The 19997-nt window shown below is 57.0% G+C and overlaps 6 protein-coding genes across 6 annotated transcripts; all 6 read left to right on the forward strand.

Annotated features, from left to right (window-relative positions):
- Positions 1 to 5272: 5272 nt before the first annotated feature.
- Positions 5273 to 6022, forward strand: LDBPK_354370 (hypothetical protein, conserved; the record flags this gene model as incomplete). The annotated part of the gene is made up of 1 exon (XM_003864967.1): positions 5273 to 6022. The coding sequence occupies one exon, from the start codon at positions 5273 to 5275 to the stop codon at positions 6020 to 6022; it is 750 nt and encodes a 249-aa protein (XP_003865015.1).
- A 911-nt stretch (positions 6023 to 6933) lies between these two features.
- LDBPK_354380 (hypothetical protein, conserved) lies at positions 6934 to 7359 on the forward strand (the record flags this gene model as incomplete). The annotated part of the gene is made up of 1 exon (XM_003864968.1): positions 6934 to 7359. One exon carries the CDS (start codon positions 6934 to 6936, stop codon positions 7357 to 7359), a length of 426 nt encoding a protein of 141 aa, XP_003865016.1.
- Positions 7360 to 8139: 780 nt separating this feature from the next.
- Positions 8140 to 9789, forward strand: LDBPK_354390 (hypothetical protein, conserved; the record flags this gene model as incomplete). Its single annotated transcript, XM_003864969.1, has 1 exon — positions 8140 to 9789. One exon carries the CDS (start codon positions 8140 to 8142, stop codon positions 9787 to 9789), a length of 1650 nt encoding a protein of 549 aa, XP_003865017.1.
- A 542-nt stretch (positions 9790 to 10331) lies between these two features.
- Positions 10332 to 12239, forward strand: LDBPK_354400 (hypothetical protein, conserved; the record flags this gene model as incomplete). Its single annotated transcript, XM_003864970.1, has 1 exon — positions 10332 to 12239. One exon carries the CDS (start codon positions 10332 to 10334, stop codon positions 12237 to 12239), a length of 1908 nt encoding a protein of 635 aa, XP_003865018.1.
- A 1419-nt stretch (positions 12240 to 13658) lies between these two features.
- Positions 13659 to 14687, forward strand: LDBPK_354410 (hypothetical protein, conserved; the record flags this gene model as incomplete). The annotated part of the gene is made up of 1 exon (XM_003864971.1): positions 13659 to 14687. One exon carries the CDS (start codon positions 13659 to 13661, stop codon positions 14685 to 14687), a length of 1029 nt encoding a protein of 342 aa, XP_003865019.1.
- Positions 14688 to 15804: 1117 nt separating this feature from the next.
- On the forward strand, positions 15805 to 19680 carry LDBPK_354420 (hypothetical protein, conserved; the record flags this gene model as incomplete). Its single annotated transcript, XM_003864972.1, has 1 exon — positions 15805 to 19680. The coding sequence occupies one exon, from the start codon at positions 15805 to 15807 to the stop codon at positions 19678 to 19680; it is 3876 nt and encodes a 1291-aa protein (XP_003865020.1).
- Between the last annotated feature and the right edge of the window lie 317 nt (positions 19681 to 19997).

The raw sequence follows: 19997 nt of genomic DNA on the forward strand, positions 1-19997 counted from the left end.
CGTAGTGCTAGAGAGGCTCGGTGAGCTGTGATTGTGTGTGTGTTCGTGTGTATTATTGCGGACCTGTTCGTGCCAGAATGGCCTGCTGAGAAGAAATGAATTCTTGCTTGTGGTGTGTCTGTATAGGCGTTTTCGCCATGGCGCAGGTGCGTATATCTTTAGTTGCCCGTTTCGGTTGGGGGTATTCGGTGGAGTAGCAGTGAGACATAGGTACAAAGAAATGAGCATAGTGATCCACGATAACGTTGTATTTTCTCCACGCATGGTGAAGCGACAGATCTGTATATCCGTTGCGGTGCGGTTCTGCTGCCTTGCTCGATTTGTGGTTGAGGTCGTAGAAGGCGAGGGACGAAAAACGAAGGACGGTCGTATGCAAAGAAACGAGTTCGTCTACTTGTTCTCGGCGTGTGTGTTGTTCCGGTTTGTTGGTGTGCAGCTTTTCTGAGAAAAGTGGGCGTGCGACTCGGCACATCTGCGTCTTGGTAAAGCGCCCTGAATGTGCGACGCGGCCCACGGCTGGTTCAAACCTTTCGTTTGACTTTTACTGTGTGTGTGGGGGGGGGGGCTCTGTGTTTTGGTATCGCCACGTGGCGTGTCCCCCGGTGCTCGTCGCTGTCGACTGTGTCGTCAAGAAACAGCTACACGGAGAACAGAGCTGAAGCCGTAAGGTGGTGACAGACGGATGCTTTCGTGTGTGTGTGTGTGTGTGGCTATCTTGATCCAGTTCGCAATCGTTTTCTTTGCGGGCATATGTGCCGCTCGTAAAAGGATTTAATCCGAATATCTGCCGGGTATCGGCACTCATGCTCGTTGCTGCAGGTGGTGGTTGTCTGCCTCGACTTCTTCTTCCCCTCGTCTTTCCGTATACTTTCTCATGCCGCTCATTTTTGTGTACTTGTTTTTCCAGTTTTGTTTCTGCGTTTGTGTGTGCCATGCGCACAAACGCTAGTCCCCCCCCCCTCGTTCGTTCCCTCCTCGTTTCTTCCTATCATAGCCTATAGGAGTATCATAATGTAGGTACGGTGCTACAAATTAGACGGCATGAGCCGCCTTTCTTTATCTCTGTTTTCTTTTTGGCTTCTTGCTTTCTCTTCGGGTTTCGGATCAGCTTCACAAGTCGTGAGGGCATCAGAGAAGCAACACAAAGATGTCTGTGTGTGTGTGTGCTTGCACGTGTCTCGATACCGAGAATGCGCGTGACTTGTTCAACGGCGACAAACTATTCTCGTTTGTCTTTATCCAGCGGTCTCTTTCATGTTGTTTTTCCGTTCACTGTTTCGGAGAGGCACTCACCCCCTCCCCTACGACGAAGATGAAGTCTGCACAAACGCGCACGAAAGCAAACCTGTGGCACTCTCTCAGCGCTCCTCCACCACGGACACCCCCTACCTGTTGTCATTCCGCCGCTGTGTGGGTGCAGCCAACGGGCTATTGTATCTGTGCTTCTTTATGTTGTTGGCTTGCTTTGCTTTCTGTACTTCTTTTTTTTTCGTCGTTTTTTTTTATGATTGTGCGCAAGAAGGCGCTTGCACTTCTCGTGTCTTTTCGTTGATGTCATGTCGTCTTGGTTTGCCTTTGCTTTTTGTTTGTGGTTTGTGTGGGCACAAGTTCTTTTTCCCTCTCCTGCCTATTTTTTGTTTTCTTCGGCGCGCTTGCATGCTCTAGTACGCAGGTGCGTATGTTCGAATTTTTTATGTCGTGGCCTCGTATTCCTCGTCTGTGCCCGCATTCCTTCCCTCGTTTTCCCCCCTTCTCCCCCGGTATGTCTTTCGTGCTGCAGTTACGACACACATTCTCGCCTGTATCTCCGCTTCGCCTCTTTCGAGGTCTCCTTCTCTACATTCGCACGTTGATGCCCTTCCTTCGCAAGTGGTCGTCTCGTTCAAGTGTGGGTGTGCGCGCGAACGTCGATTTCTCGTTTTGGTAGGACCTCCATTTTTCTTCACGTTTGTTCGCGTAGTGTCGTCGATCCTCTCAATTCAAGGCGCTTGCTTCTTTTCCGTTTCCCTTTTTTTTGCTGTTAGACTAGTGGAGGCTCTGCACTGTGCGCACGACTGCTCCAGTGCTTTTTTTTTTCGTGGCCGTTTGCCCTTTCTTTTTTTTTTTCATTTAAGCGTTCGTGACGGGGTTGCTGTTTCTGTGCTTCTGCTCCGCGACGTGCGTCGAGTGGGAGAGAGTAACGAGTATAGGTGAAGAGTTGGTGCATCGGTGGGCGTATTCTCGCCATCTTTTTTTTCGACTTAGCTTTTTTTTTGTTTTCGCTTTCTGCCTTACAAGCCGCATGATCACAAGAACCTCCGCTCTGCTCCTGGACACCTTGCCCTCTTCCTCAGGGCTCATTTCTCTCATATCTATGCGCACGTGCGTCTGTGCATGTCTCGCGAACGACCCGAGTAGTGGCCTTGTGTGTCTCTCTCTTTGCTTATTTTTCCTTCATACGTATTCGATGCTCATGAGCCGTTCCTCTAATGTACGGCACGGCATGCGCCATGAGTAGCACTCTTAAAGCCGCAAACACTAACGTCGGCGTGTGCCTCCGCCTCCCTTGTTTGCTTTGCTCCCCGTGTCCGCGTGTGTGTGTTTGTGATTGTGCAGTGAGTGCAGCTGTGGAGACACTGCCGCATTAGTCTTCGTGTGGTATCTCTCTGATGCGTTGAGACGCCGTACCATCACTCACCGACGCCGCCGCAAGTTGCGCCCCTAATCTTTCAACTGCCCATTTCAATGAAGTTTCGGCTGCTCTTTTCCCTTACTGCCTCTCACTCATCTGACAATGCGCCTACCGTGCAGAAGTTTCTTCAACTACAGCGCCGCTCAAATGGATGCAGGGTACGCGTGCTATTCGCCTTCACCAATAAAGGCTTCGGCTGCCCTTCTGGGAAACTACATCTTTCCCCTCCATCGCGAGGTCACCAAAGGTGCCTGCGCAACGTTTCACCACCACTGTGCGTTGTTCCTCCGTCCCAAAGATCTGCCAGACGCTGCCTCGCAGTACCATTGCGCGGAGTGAAAAAAAAAAGCAGCATGCCTCGAGCACGTGCTTCCCCATCCTTGCTGCGGCTGGTCTACGTGGACGGTGTTTCTATGTTGGTCTGTTGTTCTTAGCTAGCTTTGTCTGCCGAGTGCTGGCGAAAGGTGCGCAGCCAGCACGGCGCCTTCAGAAGAGCTACCTTTATCAAAGAAGTGACGCCGCCGCTTCCACAGCGTCGAAGCCCACGAGCACAACATCCACGCTGCTGAGTGGAGTGAACTTGATATCAACCGCGCGCACATTGGGTACGGTGCCAGCGATCCCTGCAAGCACGCAAAGTTTGGCGCCGCCAACGACGAGGCTGTTCGTTTCTATCAACGTGGTAATGCCTGTGCCCATCACAGCCGTCGTGTACACTGCTCTGCTGTTAGTCGGAAAGCACACTGACGTCGTCGTGGTGTGTGCGTGTGTGCGCGCGCGGTTCTGACTCTTTTCACTGTGTGTGCTGTGGCTTAGCCTATTGATCTCTCGTGCCCTGGATGCTCCTGCTGACGAGGGGGGACGGTACTGAGCGAGTAGACTTCGAAACGTGAGCAGCAGTGCCCGCTGAGCAAAGCACATAAGCTTGTCTTTCGCCATCAAACCAGCGGTGAGGATGGCGAAGGTGCCGCTATTCTGCGTGCATGAGGGGACACCCAGAAGAAGACTGTATCGCCGACCACTAGCAGCGGGCTTCAGGCACGGTGTGACGTCTTCCTCGGCGTGCACGCCGCGACCTGGTGCGCAGCGTCGCTCTAGGGTAACATGGGCGTTGCCTCTCTGAGCCTAGCTGCAGCAATGACGGAGGTGCCGACAGCGGCGGCAGGCGTCATCGCGACACCATCGCGCACCCCCCCCCGCGCGCAGTGACGAGCCAGAATAGCCGCCTTGCAGTTGCATTGGGTAGTGACATCATGCAGGGGAGTGTTACAGGCAGCTGGAAAGGGTAGGTGTCGCGCACCACGGCCGACCTGAGCTGCTCGCTCTGGTTCTCCAACGCAACGGTCAGCGAGGCTTCTCTTCGGGGGAGGGGAGAGTTTTGGGGTGTGGAGGGAGTCGTAGAGAGCACGTCGAGCTAGAGTCGGGGTGTTGCTGTCTTTGGCCGCCGCGGTACCAAAGGGTGTGTTTAGTCTTTCAAGTGCCCTCCTCACTGACGGGTATAGTCGTACCGCGGCTGCCTGAAAGCATGGCGCTGAACCTGTTTGAATCTTCTCTATATGCGTGCGTGCGTGCGACGCCAGCCATGCGACTACCTTTCTCGCTATCTGGCCCTCACTTGATTGTTTCTGTTTGGCATCGCTGTCTCTTGCGTACTGGCGCGTAGTGGGGGGGGGGTGTTTCCAGTTCGATTCCTGCCGTTTTCGACTCAGGGACCCTCTGCCGCTGCGCCAAGTACTCCTTTACTGCCTTTTTTTTCTCTTCTGCATCACCGCTTGCTGCTTTGTGGTCGCATGCATGTCTCATCGCTTGTGCGGCGAAGTGCTGCTCTCCTGTCCGCTTTCCTTTCAAGCGTTTTCTCTCTTGATTGGTTGTGCTCGGTTGCCGATTTACTTGTGGATATTCCTGAGTCTTTTCAGCCATGGCCAGCCTGACGTGTGTCTCTTAAGCGCGTTCTTTGTGGGATACCGATAAGGACCGCACAGCTAAGCGGCAAGACTGCAACTTAATACCAACGAATAAATCATCGCTCGTTTATGTTTTCTATACTCGCATTGCTCTCCTGTCTGTGCCGCGTGCGCGATACCGTCCAAACGTAGGCGTTTTCCTTCTTGTATTGCTTTCCTTTTCTTTCTCTCGCACACTAACCGCACGATTTCGCTTTTCTCCCCCCCCCCGTGCTGTGCTGCCTCCATCTTCACTAGCACTCGCGCGAAGACCAAGAAAAAAAGACCAGCGGCAGGGTGCACCAGCACAGAGGCCTTCGGATCACTTCGAGGAGCACAAGAATGGATTCTCAAACACGCACACAAAAAGGAAGGTGTGCTTCGCGGTTGGCTGACGCGTTCATCGTCTTCCCTTCTTGCGCCTACATATCGGTGTACCTCGCTGCTGCGCGTGCAGGCGCTACATTTTTTTACTAACTTGTTCCTCAGCGCCAAGCCGAGTTGCTCCTCTGTCGTTGTGCTGTATCTCTGCTTCGCTGCCATGCTCCTCCTGCAGCCACTCTTGATCATATACCTGCTGCTCTCTTACGATGCGCGTCGTCACAGAGTTGATTGCCCCCCTCCTCCTTCCTGCGAAGACTAGATTACACTCAGACACATGAAGCGCTTCTCCTCCGTGCTGCCTGCGGCCGTCCTAGGCTACGGTAGCGCCACGGCAGTGCGGGCCCACCGAAGATATGCCGCAGCTGTCGCAGACGCAGATGAGCGGGTGAACGCTCAACAGCAGCAGGATGAAAAGCCCGAGGCGCATCGACAGCAGCAGCAGCGCACAGCTGCGGAAGAAAACGCTCTTGGCTCCACTGCTGACGAAGAGCCGCCGCGGCGGCGCAACATTGTGGTTCTCAGCAACACTACCAAGGCCGTTTACGTGCATCCGACGAACCATATCGCCTCCTGGTATTGGTTCATCACTGACTTTCACAAGTGGTTCGTCGGCATAGTTTTTCTTTTCGTCGGCACGCAGGTTATCGCGCGCTATCGCGTGTCGAAGCTTCAGACGGCGACGCAGGCGCAACTCGGAGAGAACTTGCTGGACCAGCGCACTCGTGACCTGCTGAGCGACATCGAGGTGTTGCGCAAAAAGGACCCGATCCGACTCGAGCATGAGGCGAACATATACCATGAGCAATTCTGGAAGCGGCGCGCGCTGGCGGTGGCCTCGTCGCGAAATGAGGTGCGTTCGCTGGAGATCCAGCGCGGCAAGATGCAAGGAGAAGCCCGAGGAACCGATATGACGGAGTGGTTAGGGGCAAAGGCCAAGGACGACGAGGAGCGCGAGGTAGCACGCCGCACGCAGGACTACATCCAAGGATTTCATCAGCACTTAAAGTCGAAGCGCCTCATCTAATTGGGCTTACATGTTGTTTTTTTTTTCCGTGGTGGTGGCGTTTCGAAAGTGTTTACGCGGACCCCACCAACGCACTTTGACTTGTCGACGAGCATGCACGTGGGCGTGGGCTTATCGGTTTTTGCATGCACAAGTCAGCATTTCCGACCTCTCTTGGCACCTGCGCGGTCGATGCTGGCGAGGAGTACAGCTTGCCGCTGGACGGTCTGCACGTTTATGTCGTGGTGCACTCCAGTGCTTGTCTTTTCGCTTTTTTTTATTGCAGTTGACATCACAGGCTTTCTGCAACGTCACACACGGTAATGTTCGGCGACGGGCACGGAAGAGGAATGCCGCGACACCGACGGTTTGCCCTCAAGAGAGGCACACAGCGGTGCAGACGAGGCGCGAAGCAAAGTGAAGCGGCAAAAGAGGCGAAAGAAACAAAGTGCGCCAAGCCCCAAATGTGGACAGTGACGGAGCCCTCCCTTTCGCACCGAAAAGTGCTGGCACTGCCGCTTCACTGCACCAGACGTCCCCGCTGCTGCAAGAGGTAGCTGCTGTAGAGCCCGACGACTGGGCGAAGAGCGGATCGGTGGAGAGGACAAAAAAGAATGCCAACTTCGTCCCCTTCATGTCGCGCACACGTCGAGGGGCACGAGGCCGTGATGACAGGTGGCAGCGATTCCTGTTGTGCCCGCCCAGCATTCTTCCATCTCACCCGCTCTGTGCGTGATGCTCTTTTTTGTTTCTCGAATTTGTACCTATTCCACCGCTCTCGCTTCCCTCCCGTCTCGATTCATCTATGGCTCATGCCATTCGCTGCCACTCTCCTGTGCTGACGCATGTTGCTTGCTGCGTGGCGCGTGGTGATCGTCACCGCCGCCACCCAAGGGATGTATCGTCTCACTCCTTGCCAGTAGGCGATCAACATGTGGGATAGCCTCGCCTTCTCCGGCTCTCTCATTGTCACCGCGCTGGTAGTGGTGAGTTGCGGGATGCTCTACCTGTTCTTGGGACTGGCCCAGCTCACGTCGACGCTAGGTGAGTTGTTCAAACCTAGCCTCGATCAACCGCCGAACGGGCTACAGCAGCTCATCGAAGCCGTGAGCCACATGCTTCTCAGCGGAGAGGTGCTGATGCACTTGAACCAGTCCGCGTTCGCCGCTGCCGCCGTCCTATTTTCGTTGGTGGTCCTGCTGATCTTTGTTGAGGAGGCGCTGCTCCGGGTGAAGGAGAAGGTGCGTCAGTGGGGCCGGCTGCCGAGTCCGCAGGTGCTGCATTACTACAACCAGAATAGCTACGACACGGCACTAGCGCAGGCTGGACGCGGACTCTCTCTCAAGAAAGCCATGTAGGTGAGGAGGCTAACAACCGAAAGGACGGACGGGCCGACACCCTGGCGTGGCTGCTGCAGTGCACATGGCGGCATGTTTGCCGGAATGCATTTGACGTTGTCTGCGGAAGCGTTGCCGACTCTTCAGCGTCCGTGTGTACACCACAAAGGCATGATATTCTTGGAATCACAGAAAAAAGGCGTGTGTTGGAAGCTGGATTGCACGTACGCATGTGCCTCACCTCCCCAGAGACCGGACGACATAGCGCGTCTTCGTGGCCGCCGTTAGGCGAGGCGGACATGTCAAACGGAAAAGCGACGCCTTTGCTTGCCTCTGCCGTCAAGTCAACGACTTCCTTACCCGCTCTCCCTCTGCGGAGGGAAGGTAGGTGTAAGCAGCCGCATTCATGCTCTTGAGCGTCCTCACGCTCCCTCACCCGAGCGGCCCAGTGCAGGGCGGTGCATCTCACCGTCTGTGAGAATGTGCAGAGAAGCTCGTCCTTTGTCTTCTCAAGTCTGTGTGTGTGCGTGCATGTGTGTAGAATTCTTCCTGGTTGCTCCTCTTCTCTGCCTCTCTCTCCTCCCTCTCCATGGCGGCCCACGTGAAATCATGCCCGCCCGAGTTGCGCTTCTTTTTAATTCTTTGGAAGAAGTGGCACGCAAGGAGAATCTGCGCCGATGCATAGCACCAGCTATCCAGGTGCACACCTACTTGCATGCATACGCTAACGTGTATCTTCGTTCCACCTTAACCGGTTGTCGTTGCTCCCTTCTGCGAAAACGGCCTCTGCAGTCCCCACCAATGCGCGCGTCATCTTGGCTCTACCGTGGGCTGCTGCGCCGCACGCCATTCTACTGTCGCCGTTTTGTGCCCCCGTGGGAGAAGGACGGGAAGACGGCTGAAGAGCTCTTTGGCGGCATTTTGCAGAGCTCCAACCCAATCCAAAAGCAGCGCAGGGATGCGGAGCGTCAGCGACAGCTCGAAGAGGCCGCAGCTGTTGAGGACGCCTTATCGCCGGAGGAGCAGCGGAGATTGGAGGCCATGGAGGCGCACAACGCTGCCGTCGCCGAGGAGCGTCGCAATTTTCTTCCGTATGGGGCGACCCCGCACAAATACTTTGAGACCTCTAACATGGCCGCCTGGGGTGAGTACACGACCGCCCTTCGAGCCGTGGCGAACCTTAGTGCCTCATCGCAGTCGCCGTCGAACAGTGAGAACTCATATTCGCCAAGCGTCCAGCATCAGTTGGTGGAGGACATGGAGAACAAGATTCCGTACAGGTATGACGCTTATGTGGAACCGGCAGCGTCGCCGTCGTCTTCATCGGCTCACAAAGGTCCGCAGTGGCCGTTGCACGGGTCGGCTGGCTTGGTGCTGGACATCGACGGCGTTGTGTACCGTAGCCATCGTCTCATATCAGGCGCCGACACCGCCATCCGGAAACTCTCCACGCTGCGCATTCCATTTGTGTTCATGACGAACAGCGGCCACAAAAGCGAAGCCGATAAGGCTGAGGAGCTTTCTGCGTTGCTGGGCTGTGACATCAGAGCGAACCAGGTGCTGCTGGCGCACAGCCCGATGCGCCTGCTCGCGCCGGAGTACGGAGAGGAGCGCGTGCTTGTCGTTGGTGCGCCGCGCTGCGCAAATATCGCACGCGAGTACGGATTTCGGCGGGCCATCTCTGTACAGCAGTACCAGTGTGAGCACCCGGAGATGGTGCCATTCAAGAAGTGGGGTAACCTGAAGCGGGCGGCACCGGGCACTGTGCCGTTTCCTGCCATCGGTGCCATTCTGCAGATGAGTGACCCGGAAGACGCCTTCAACGACATCCAGACCGTGCTGGATGTACTCCTCGCACCAGGTGGCCAGGTCGGCCCGTACGTCTCCGGCGCTCAGACGACGCCGTACTTCGCCGCGGCTGACGACTTACTGTGGGCCACAGAGGCACCGCTGCCGCGACTCGGTCAGGGTGCGTTTCGAGAAATGCTGGCCTCTGTTTACGAGAGCGTCACCGGACAGGGCATGCAGCTGCAGCAGTATGGGAAGCCCCGCGCTATCGCCTACGCGTTTGCCGAGAAGCGCTTGAGGGAAGTGTCCGCTGCGCTGGGGTGGGATCCGAACCAGTTTCGCTCCATTTTCATGATTGGCGACAACATCGAGAGCGACATCGTCGGCGCCAACGCCGCTGGTGGACTGTGGACGAGCGTGCATGTGCTCTCCGGCATCGGGCGTGCGCCAGCAGCACGCCGCACGCTGAGTATTGATGATTACGAGCTGGAGTGGATCGAGTCGTGTGTGCCCAAGACACCGCACTACGTCGCACCTACGCTGGATCACTTTGTGCGGGAGCTGCTCGCCTTCCCCGAGGCGGCGCTCTTGCAGAGCAAGGCACCGTACCACGGAAAGCCGAACCCGGTTGACCTGCACGGTGCCTACAACTTTCGCGAGTGAGGTGTGCGGCGTACGCGCATAAAGGCGCGAGTGCCGCAATTGCAAATGCATGCACTTGTGGTGTTGGAGTGCGGCGTCGCAGCGCCTGCTTCGACTTTCCACTGCACGTAGTGAAGAAGAGGGAGAAGCACAGTGCGCACATGAGCAGGTCACCGAAGGCCGCTGCTCAAGAAGAACATAGTCGCACGCGCGCATGCCCCCTTGACATGCCTGACCTTCTCTTATTTCTCTGTGCAGGATGCTTTCGAATGTCTCCTATGCGTGGGCCACCTTCGAACGCTTCTCGTCGTGCTCGTCCCTGCGCCCCTCAGGTTTGTATCACATCCGCCCGCTCTTCATCTGCCTCGCGTTCTTTCTGCTCCCCTGCCCACGGGGAGATTCACAGAGTCGCTACCGGGCAGTGTGCATCAGGGAACATCTTCTCTCGTTTTTCTCTTTATTATTATTTTTTTTTCGGTTCCGCCGCGACCCCCACCCCCTCAGCACACATAAATACAAAGGCACAGCCGCGACTGAAGTGGACGGTGCAAGTCGCACCGACCATGAACCCCAACGATGCAGCGCAGCATCTGCTGCAAAACGAAAAGTTCCTGGAACTCTTTCAGCGAGCACTCTGCAGCGGCGGTGGCAACGGCAATGGTGGAGGCATTAGTGACATGCTCCAGTCTATGCCCGAGGAGGGCGATCCAAAGCGAGAGGAGTGGCTGCGCACTCTGCAGTCACGCCTGCAGGAGGAAGCGACCAAGGAGGCAAAAGAGGACTTGGAGCAGGTGCACAGCGACGAGCATGGTCAGTGGATGTTTGTCTTGCCGGACCCAGGGTTCTGTATCAAGACAAACGTTGCCGGTGGCGCGAAGGTGTTCATTAACGTGTGCCAGCACGCACGCATCGGAGAGCCAGTGCCTATGGCAGCAGAGAATGGAAACGCTGGTCAGGGTGACACCGCGGAGATGCGCTACCGCATCCCGATCAGCTGCGGCCAAGCGCGGCCCGGCCAGGACAAGGGTGGAAAACCCTGCAAGGTGTACGATGTCATCGTCAACCCGTCGACAATGCAGCGTTGCGGCAAGGATCACGAGTTCCGCCGCTTTGTGGCCGCACTGTGCATGCAATGGATTAAGCAGAAATCTGAGCCCACCCTGAACGCCGACGAGTTCCGAAACCTCAACTTTAAGTGTAAAGGCAAGCTTGAGCCGCAGCGCATTCGTCTCTCGACGCGGCCGAAGGAGCGCAACGCGATGGGGGACGAGATCCGCCTGCCGACCGCCGCGGGTAGCGCCACAGCGCCGTCACAGGTGACCGGGTCGCGGGGAAACGGCAAGCTAGTTCAGGAGGTGCTTGCACCCACTAACACCAACGCGGACCCTTCTGCAAGTTCGACGGATGCGGCGACACCCGGTACCGCTGCATTGAAGCCGGAGCCAGCCGTCAAGAGTGTGACCGCTGAGGGCGTGTACAGTTGGGCACTGCACAAGAGGCCCGCGTCGAACCCGTACTTCAAGGAGAATGTGCCTGCTCACTTCGCCATCACGCTTTACCTGCCAGGAGTCCAAACAATCCGCGAGGTCGACGTCCGCATCGGCCACCGACGAGTGGATTGCTACTACATTGACGAGGTGACCGACGGCGAGGAGCGCGACGAGGAGGCGGCGGCATCAGCGGAGAGTGGTGAGCGTGGGCCGGCTTCGGCCAACAAAGGGTCTGGTGCCTCGCCGTTTCTCTCTTTGACCCTTGACTACCCCGTTTCCGAGGACGTGGTGGAGGCCAAGTACGTGCGGAAAACGTCACTGCTGAAGCTGAAGCTAGCGGTGCAGCTGCCCGACGAGACGCAGGCTCCTGCCACTCGCCCGGACCGCGACGTGACAGAGGTCGAGATGGAGGAGCAGCAGCGCGAACAAGCGGCGCGCGAAGAAGAATGGGCCGCCGCCAAGGCGAGAAATGAGCGTCGACAGCAGGAGGAGGCCGCGGTGATGGCAGAGCGGCGTAGCTACATTGAAAATTTGTCCGCTGTGAAATCGGGCGACATCCCGCCCATCATTCGGGATGAGGTGGATCAGATGCCGCCCGAGCAGCTGCCGGGCATGCTTTACCGATTGGAGAGGCGTATGCGCAAAGGTGACTCCATCGATATGCTGCTGGAAAAGCTGCCGGAGCCGATGCTGAACGCGCTGGTCGACTACATTTGCGAGAAACTGTCGCTGGAACCGCGTCAGCGTAAGGCGTCTGCAGCGAAAGGAGAGCACCACACAGCATCCTCATCACCTTCACATGAAGGGAATCCCACCTCTGCGGTCTCGCCGTTGGCGGCCAAAGCTGCTGAAGCTGAAGACTCGAACAAGCGGCCGTCAACTGAGAGCCAGCCGGCAATGCAAGTATTTCACGCGACGACGCAGTCCGAGGCGCTCTTCGGCGTTCAACTTCACAACCGGTACCTCTTTGCACTTGATTGATCGACAAGGCGCTGGCGAGGGAGAGGGGGGGGGAGCACAGTAGCCCTTTCCCTCTCTGTTTGCTTTCCTGCCGGGTGCGCTTGGCGGAGGCCTTTCCTTGTCGTTCACAGCTTGCGATCTTGTTGTATATGATGTTACAGACGATGCTGGCGCGCAACATCGTCTCTCACCACCACTGCCGAGAATGTCGAAAGGCATGCATGCGCGCCTCGCAGCCAGACATGCGAAGACGTCAAGCTCTGCACGCATGGCGAGCGATCGCCTCGCCTTCCAAGCGCGTAGCGGAGGGACACCGAACGTGCGTGCAGATCCACGACGGAGATCGTCAGAGCACTGGGCTGCACACTGCGCTCCGACAAGCAACAGCACGGTTTCCTTCTGCAACATCTTTGCATGGACAAGCAAAGAAACACACACACACACAGAGGGCAGCGCGGCCGTCGACACGCATGCAAACCTCTTCTCCCTCCTCTTTCTCTGGTCGTTTTGCCTCTTTGTTTCAGTGCCGTATAGGTGCGGTTTCTCAACACGCAGGGACGTTTTTGTGTATCTAATCTCGGGCACCGTCAAGTCACTAGCACCCGCTCTTCTCTCTACTATATATTCCAGCCGCACTCACGAACGCGCACGTCATTCTCGCACCCCCCATCGTGCGATTGGGCTCTGCAGTCTGGAGAACAGATACCACCGATTCGCTCCACCAATAGCCCCCCCCCCCGCACACACACACACACGCACACAGACTTCCTTCTTCTAAACGGCACATTCAACCAAACCTACGAGCGCATAAGCACGCCTCCATGCACACTTGCAGACGTAGCAGATCTGCAGTTTGATCGTAGCACAGAGAGGCCTTTGCAAGAGAGACCGACGCGTTTTTATTTCCTCCTCTGCACGTCACCACACGACACACACACACACACACACAACAGCAGCAAACAAAACACTAACACACGAAAAGAAATATATATATATATATTATATACAGCGAGTGAGCTCCTCAACACTCCCGAACACATCGCACAAGCCTGCTCGTATTCGTCTCGTCTACTCACGCTTTCCTTCCTTTCTTCATCTTCTTTTCCGGTCTCCGCATCGTTGAGTACACAGTCACTCACACAAGCAATATAATTCTTTTTGTTTTCGTGTTTTTCTACTGCTGTTCCTTGTTGCCTTTGTCGTGTCGTGGGCGTTGTCGGCTCTACTTTCGTCCCTCTCGCGCGCGTTTGCGGTCTTGTTGTGAAACGGCGATTTCACTGAGTTGTCTGTTCAAACTCGGGTCCCCGTTTCATCCACCTTTTTTTTTTGGTTGTTCTCAAGCGTAGAAGTTGAAGACGGTCTTGCTTCTCTGTCCGCACCCAGAGATCCACTCATCTCTGTTTTTTTTTCCCGCTGCGTCTTCTGTTGTTTGTGCGAGCCATGCTACGCCGCACGTGTCTCGCACGCGTGCACCTCTTCAGCGCGCTGGTGCCGCAGGTAAAGGTGCAAGCGCCGCACTTTTTGTCGGCAGAGGGCGTGGCCACGGCCAGGGTCGCGCTCGAGGAGCGCAAGTCGTACATGGACTACCCCGAACTCGTTGAATGCGTCGACGCACTCGGCAACATTGACAGCGCGCTCAAAAAGAGTGACGTGGCGAAGAAACTGAGTAGGTGTGTCGATGCTCTGCGCGCTCAGCTGTACCGCAAGGACTCGACCGATCCACGACGACGGCTGGAGCTGCACGAAGCCGTGATGGCGGCGGGCTTCTATGAACGTGTCATCAGCGTGACTCAGCTGGAGGGAGAGGGGATTCGCTACGTTATGAACCACTTCAACTTCGACGTGCGTCGCGACACGCTGATCACGCGAAAGGTGCATGAGACGCTCGCGGAAGAGAAGACAACGACGCCAGAGTCAGAGCAGCTTCTACGCGACTTGCTACTTCTTGAGCGTCGCCTCACTGGCAAGTATCGCTTCTCGCAGCTTGGGGGCCGCCGCTGGTTTGCGCTCGGCATGCCGCTCTCCGAGATCAAGACGGAGAAAGAGGCGCAGCGTCTCCTTGACATCAGCGTCATCAAGAGGGACGGCAACTTCACTCTTTGTGAGGTGGATTCGGAGAAGTTGTGGAAGACGATTACGATCAAACCAAACGAGGAGCAGCACGTCACGTTCGCGGAGGCAGGGAACATATTCAAGGATATTCGCGAAGCCGACACGATTTTTGAGCTGCGCGTGCAAAAGCCGCAGACGCCGCCAGATTTTTGGGAGCGACTCCGCGAAACGCTGCTGCGCTACTGGGTGCTGTGGTTTGCAGCGTGGGTGACTTTTTTCATGGTGGATGAGGAGATTATCACGCTGGTTGCGCTGATCTTCATGAAGCACTGGCAGACGAAGATGCTGGAAGAGGAGGCGCAAAAGACGGGGGGCAAGGTGTACATCGCATCCGCCGTGGGTCGCTCTCGAGAGTGATGGCGGCGACTGGGGCTCGTCGATAAATTTGGTGTCTCTGTGTTATGCGCGGTGTGGATATGGCAGTGCTGGGTGAGGGCGCGTTCTCTTTTATTCTCTACGATTGTATTATTATCATATCATACATATACATATATGCATAGACGTATGTATGTGTGTACATATATTTTTCTAAGGAGATTGCTGCCGCGGGCTTCTTTTGAATTGCATCTCTCTGCACTCACGTCGCTCCCATTTCTCTACCGCCGTCCTGCATCTTCTGCTATGATCCAGGGTGGCTACGCGTTGTCGACGACGCCAGGGATCAGAAGGGCGGTGGAAGCGAGCCCGCTGCACAGTTTGTTTGCAGACACAATAAAACGCTCCTACATGATCAAACGACTCGTGCAAATCTCGTCTGAAGTGCGCACAGAAAAGAAGGCGACGCTGCCGAGGTCATGGAAGTGTCGCGCACCCTCACTCTCCGCGAAGTCCTTGCCTTCTCTCTCGAAAGCAACGGCGTCAACGTCGCTGCGAAGCCTTCTGCCTCGTCTCTCGCATTTTATAGCTGCATCAAAGTGGGGCCTCCCATCTTACGCAGCAGATCGCACGATGCGTTGTGTACGTTTCTAGTCCTCTTACCGCCTTCTTATATACCTCCCTTTGGCTCCCTAACCGCGTTACCCGCTGGCTGAGACCCTCTCTGTCTCCATGTCTCGCTGTGCCATGCATGTGTCCGAGCATGCTGGCCTCTCACATTTCGCACCAATCGACTCCTCTTACTCTCACCTACGCATTCACTCTCACCCTGCCCCTTCGGTGAGCTTTCTTTTCTTTCATCTATCCTCGTTTCTTCGGGGGCACGCGTGTCTGCGTGCGGACGCTTCGCAGAGGGCTGTCAGAGCAGGCTCTCTCTCGTCATGACTCACAGTCCTCGTCTCTCTTATTTTCTCTGTACAACGATCGACTTGATCTGCGTGGGAGCGCCAGAGCCCCAAATCGGCCCTTCCCCTCCTCGCCTTATTCTCTACCTCTCTTAACCGTTATCCATCATAGCGGGCGTATACACAACGCATTACAGCATCGAAAGACTCTAGCGAAGGCGCACCAAACGACAGAAAGCGAACAAGTTGGGATAATGGACGCACCGCAGCGTCTTGTTGGTGGCCCCCTCCTCAAGGCGGTCTATGTCTTTTTCCTGCTGCTGTTCAGCCTCTTTGCGACCGGTGCGTACAACTGGGCGTTCAAGGTATACCGAACGCAGCCGCAGAATATCAACCCCGTCATGTACCCGCTCTTCACCGAAATCAATGTCTCTGCTTTTGCACCGGCGATGCGGGAGAAGTACTACCGACTCTGGCGCACCTACGACTGGATGGCGGACGGCTACGCAGCCCCGCGCGTGGACGGGGTCTACGCTCGAGTTCCTATCTTTTACGTGCATGGCAACGGCGGCTCCTACTACTGCGCGCGTTCCCTGGCCCGCTTTGTGTATGAATCCAACGCGCGGCTGCGGCAGCACGCGATGCGTGAGTACCGCCGCCACGTGAAGCGGCAGCTGTTCCAGGAATTCCGCGCCAACCAATCGCTTGAGGAGCTGGAGGAAGGAGTGCGCATTCCAGAGTGCCTGCAGCACCGTGTGGAGGAGAAGATAATGCGAGAGGAGGTAACGTTGCTTGGCGCGGAGCTGTTTGCTGTGGACTTCTTGGAAGAGTCGTCCACACAGTCGGCGTCCATCACCTTAAAGGAGGCGCGCTTCGTGAATCATTCTGTTCACCTCGTCATGAGCGGATTCCTACACACCTACGCTGACGTCCTCGCCGCACCACCAGCGCCGGCCTTCGACAGTGACACGCTTGACAAGAAGGACACCCGTCGCACCAGCAGCACAGCCAAGCTCTCCGCGGCCACTGGGAAGCTGCTGAATGAAGTCGAGAGGGAGTACTCGCAAAGCGTGTGCAGCCATTCTTCTATCGCCGCGGACGAGAAGGTGTGCCAGCAGGCGAAGCACCTGACGAAGCGGTTCTCGACTCTGGAGCGGGTGCGGGCGGAGGTGCAGCGGGTGCAGCAGCAGGGCATCTGGATCTGGGCTGAGTCACTCGGAGGCGTGACAACTCTCTTGGCCGCCATCCTGGCCCCGCATCTCTACGCAGGTGTGGTCATGGTGGGGACACCGATGCACTACCCGCCGCTGTTCTTCGACCACGCCAGCGTCTGGATCTACGAAATCCTCAATGCAGCGGTGCTAATGCGCTATCCAGCCCCAGAAGACGTGCAACGAGTGCGTCACAGTACCATCAACTGGGCGGACATGGTGGCCGACACAAAGCGTCCGAACGATCTCCTGCATGACCTCCGCGCCGTGCCGCCTGCCGAGCTTAATCATCGTCTGCGCAACCTCACGCTTCTCAGCATCAACGGCGGCACTTTGGACGATGTGGTTCCCTCCATTTCCGGTTACTTGCAGCGCTCCCGACCGCGCGCGCCCGGCACACTGGTCAACCGAAGCTTCCTCCTGCAGGACGGCGGGCATCGCCGCGACATCTCCACTGAGACGCTCCGCGGCTGCGGCACCGCCATGGACCACCGCGGTCTCGTGTACGGTCTTCAGTTCCTGCAACACTCTGCCGACTCGCTGGTGCAGGCAGCGCTGCTGCCGAACGCCAATGCATATTTCGGCCATGAGGAGAGGCTTCCGTCACTGCACCGCGATCGGCTGTTCCCCACCGTCGTCGAGACACTGGGCGCGCACCGCTTTGAAGAGCAGCGGCTCGAGCACATCTTCATGTCGTCCGTGCGCGATTCGCTCACCGGCAAGTACGTGAAGGAGACGAAGTTTCGCGCGCTGTCGGAGCAGCTGAAGCAGGTGTGCGTGGACAGCGACGTACCGATCGACTACAATGATCTGCCCATGTACGACGAGGCGGACTCGAGGAGCGGTTACTACGACGGCACGAAGGTGCTGAACGTGCTTATAGGTGTGACGACACTCTCGCCCGAGCAGGTGTTTGCGCCGAACATTCAACTGTTCTACGACCAGGCACGCGAAACACCAACTGTCGACTCGGAGGTGCATGAACACGCAGCAACGTTGTTACACCTGCCGATGATGTACAAGGGCACCAAGCCGATACCCGGGCGAACACTGAAGACGGCCGTCAGCTTTGCCATCTACCGACGGATGAAGAAGCGCCGCCATCAGACGTGGCTCTGGCCACGCTTCTGCATGCTAGTGGGCATCGACCAGGGCCAGGGAGCAACACGCGCGTATCTCCAGTATGACAAGATTGACCTCTCCGCCTTCGCTGATTCCTCCAGCGATCACTTGCTGCCGCGGTTGCTTCGTAGCTTCGGTGGCGGGGTGCAGGTGCACACGCAGCCTGGCTACGCGCTGGTGCGCGGCGTGGATAGCGCCTTGCTGGAGCCGCAGCTGCAGGTGCGCACCGATGACGCGGCCGAGGTGTTTCCGCTTGTTATGTGCGGCTCACTGCACTCCTTTTACCTTGCCCTGCGCGGTCACGGCTCACTTCCAGCTGATGAGCCGGAGCACCAACTGCAGTATTTCTACGGCCCGTTTCACGAGAACTTGCACCACTTCACCTACCGCTGGAAGCCGTTCAGCACCTACCCGCCTATGCTCAATGAGACCTATCTTATTTACACTCTCACGGACAACCGCGGCGCTCGCCCAGACGTGCATCTCCCTACGTACACCATGCTGCAGAACAGCTCAGTTGTCTCGCCAGAGTACTGGGTGTGGCTACTGGTGCTCTGGCCGCAGCGGTGGCTGGCGGCCTTTTCCATGTATACTGGCATCGTTCGCCTCGCTGGCGCGTCCGTGGTGCTCTTCTTCACCCTCTTTTTTTCGCTGGGCATGCTGGATGAGAAGATGTGCGCGGCCGAGTCGCTGAAGGCGGCTCTGTGGCGGCGCTCACCCTTTCGGCGCATTCGCGTGCTACCTCCATTGGCGGGCATGGTGGTGATGGCGTTTGTGATGGAAGTTGTTACAGGTCTGTGGGCATCAACGGCACTGGTAGTGTGCCTCTCCACCGACCCACCGCCGTACGTGACGGATGCTGAGATGACGGCACGCATGAGCATCTGGGAAAAGTTCACCCTGGTGGCGTTGTACGGTATCTCGCCGAGCTACCGCGCCTGCCGCTTCTCCTGGATCTCGATGCAAGGTGTACCAGTGTGGTCGGTGTTCGTGGAGCAAATGGCTACCGTCTACCTCGGCTTTGGCATGGCGAGCGTCTTCCTCATGCTGGTCTTTGGCTATCTGGCCGTGATCGGTGCTGTTACGTGCCCGCTTCGCCGGCTCGTGCTGCTCCCGCTCCTCCGCTGTTCACCGCTGTTGCTGGCGCTGCTCCTTGGGGTGGGGTGGGCAACGCCAACGGTTCTGCTGCTGACGTGCCCGTCCTTTCCACTGTGCTTTGTAGACGTGGTCGGTCCTAGTCTGTTGGCGATACCGCTGTGGATGCTGCCTCGCTGGACCCGTTCCGGGTACGACTACCGCCTCGTGCTCCTCTTCGTTTGCTTGGCCTGCATCTTCCCGTCGCACTTCAACGGGCTTGTTCTGACGATACGCAACACTATCATGATGCGCAAGAGCCCTGCCGCTGTAGGGGACGCGGAGCGCTATACCCCTAGCCGGCCGCAGCTCATCATATTCGGCGTTGTGCAAGCAGGCTTAGCCTGCGGCTACGCATCGCTGTTTTGCATCCTGCGCAATGAGGAGACCCTCCGGATAGCGCACAAGAAAAAGCAGAAGAGCGATGACACGTCTGCACCCACGTTGCTGTCAGAGGTGGGCAACGGCTACGTGCTGGGCGACTTGGGCCGTCGCGCACCGCGCTTGCGCTCATTCGTCGAGGTGCTGAGCACCGCTTTTATTTTCGCCAGTGTCTGGGCCTCCGTCGTCGCCATGCGGCGCCCCATCGAGGGCGGTGTCTCCCTTCTCGGGAACATGACACTGCTGGGGTACCTGAGCACGCGCCTCCTCAGGGAGCTGTAGCCCCTACTCCTCCGTCCCTTCGGTGACAAGCGTGAGGAAGAGGCAAAAGAGAATGCAGCGGCGAGACTACGGGCCCCATCGGTGCTCAACCGAGGCCATTGCTGTTTCTTGGATGTTGGTGGTGGTGGTGGAAGGGGGAGGGGCCACTCGGTGCTCATTCATACCATTTCTTTTTGCGGTACTTCTCATGCTCCCCTGGCCCCTTCCCTCCTTCCACTTGCCACAGCACGCTTTCCCCTTGCTCGCATGTAATGCCACAAGGCAGCGCCTGTGGCTGCATGCCTTAGGGCCGAGTGCTTCACTTATGGGCCTACTCT

The sequence above is a fragment of the Leishmania donovani genome, chromosome 35 (assembly GCF_000227135.1).
Source record: "Leishmania donovani BPK282A1 complete genome, chromosome 35".
Lineage (NCBI taxonomy): Eukaryota > Euglenozoa > Kinetoplastea > Trypanosomatida > Trypanosomatidae > Leishmania > Leishmania donovani.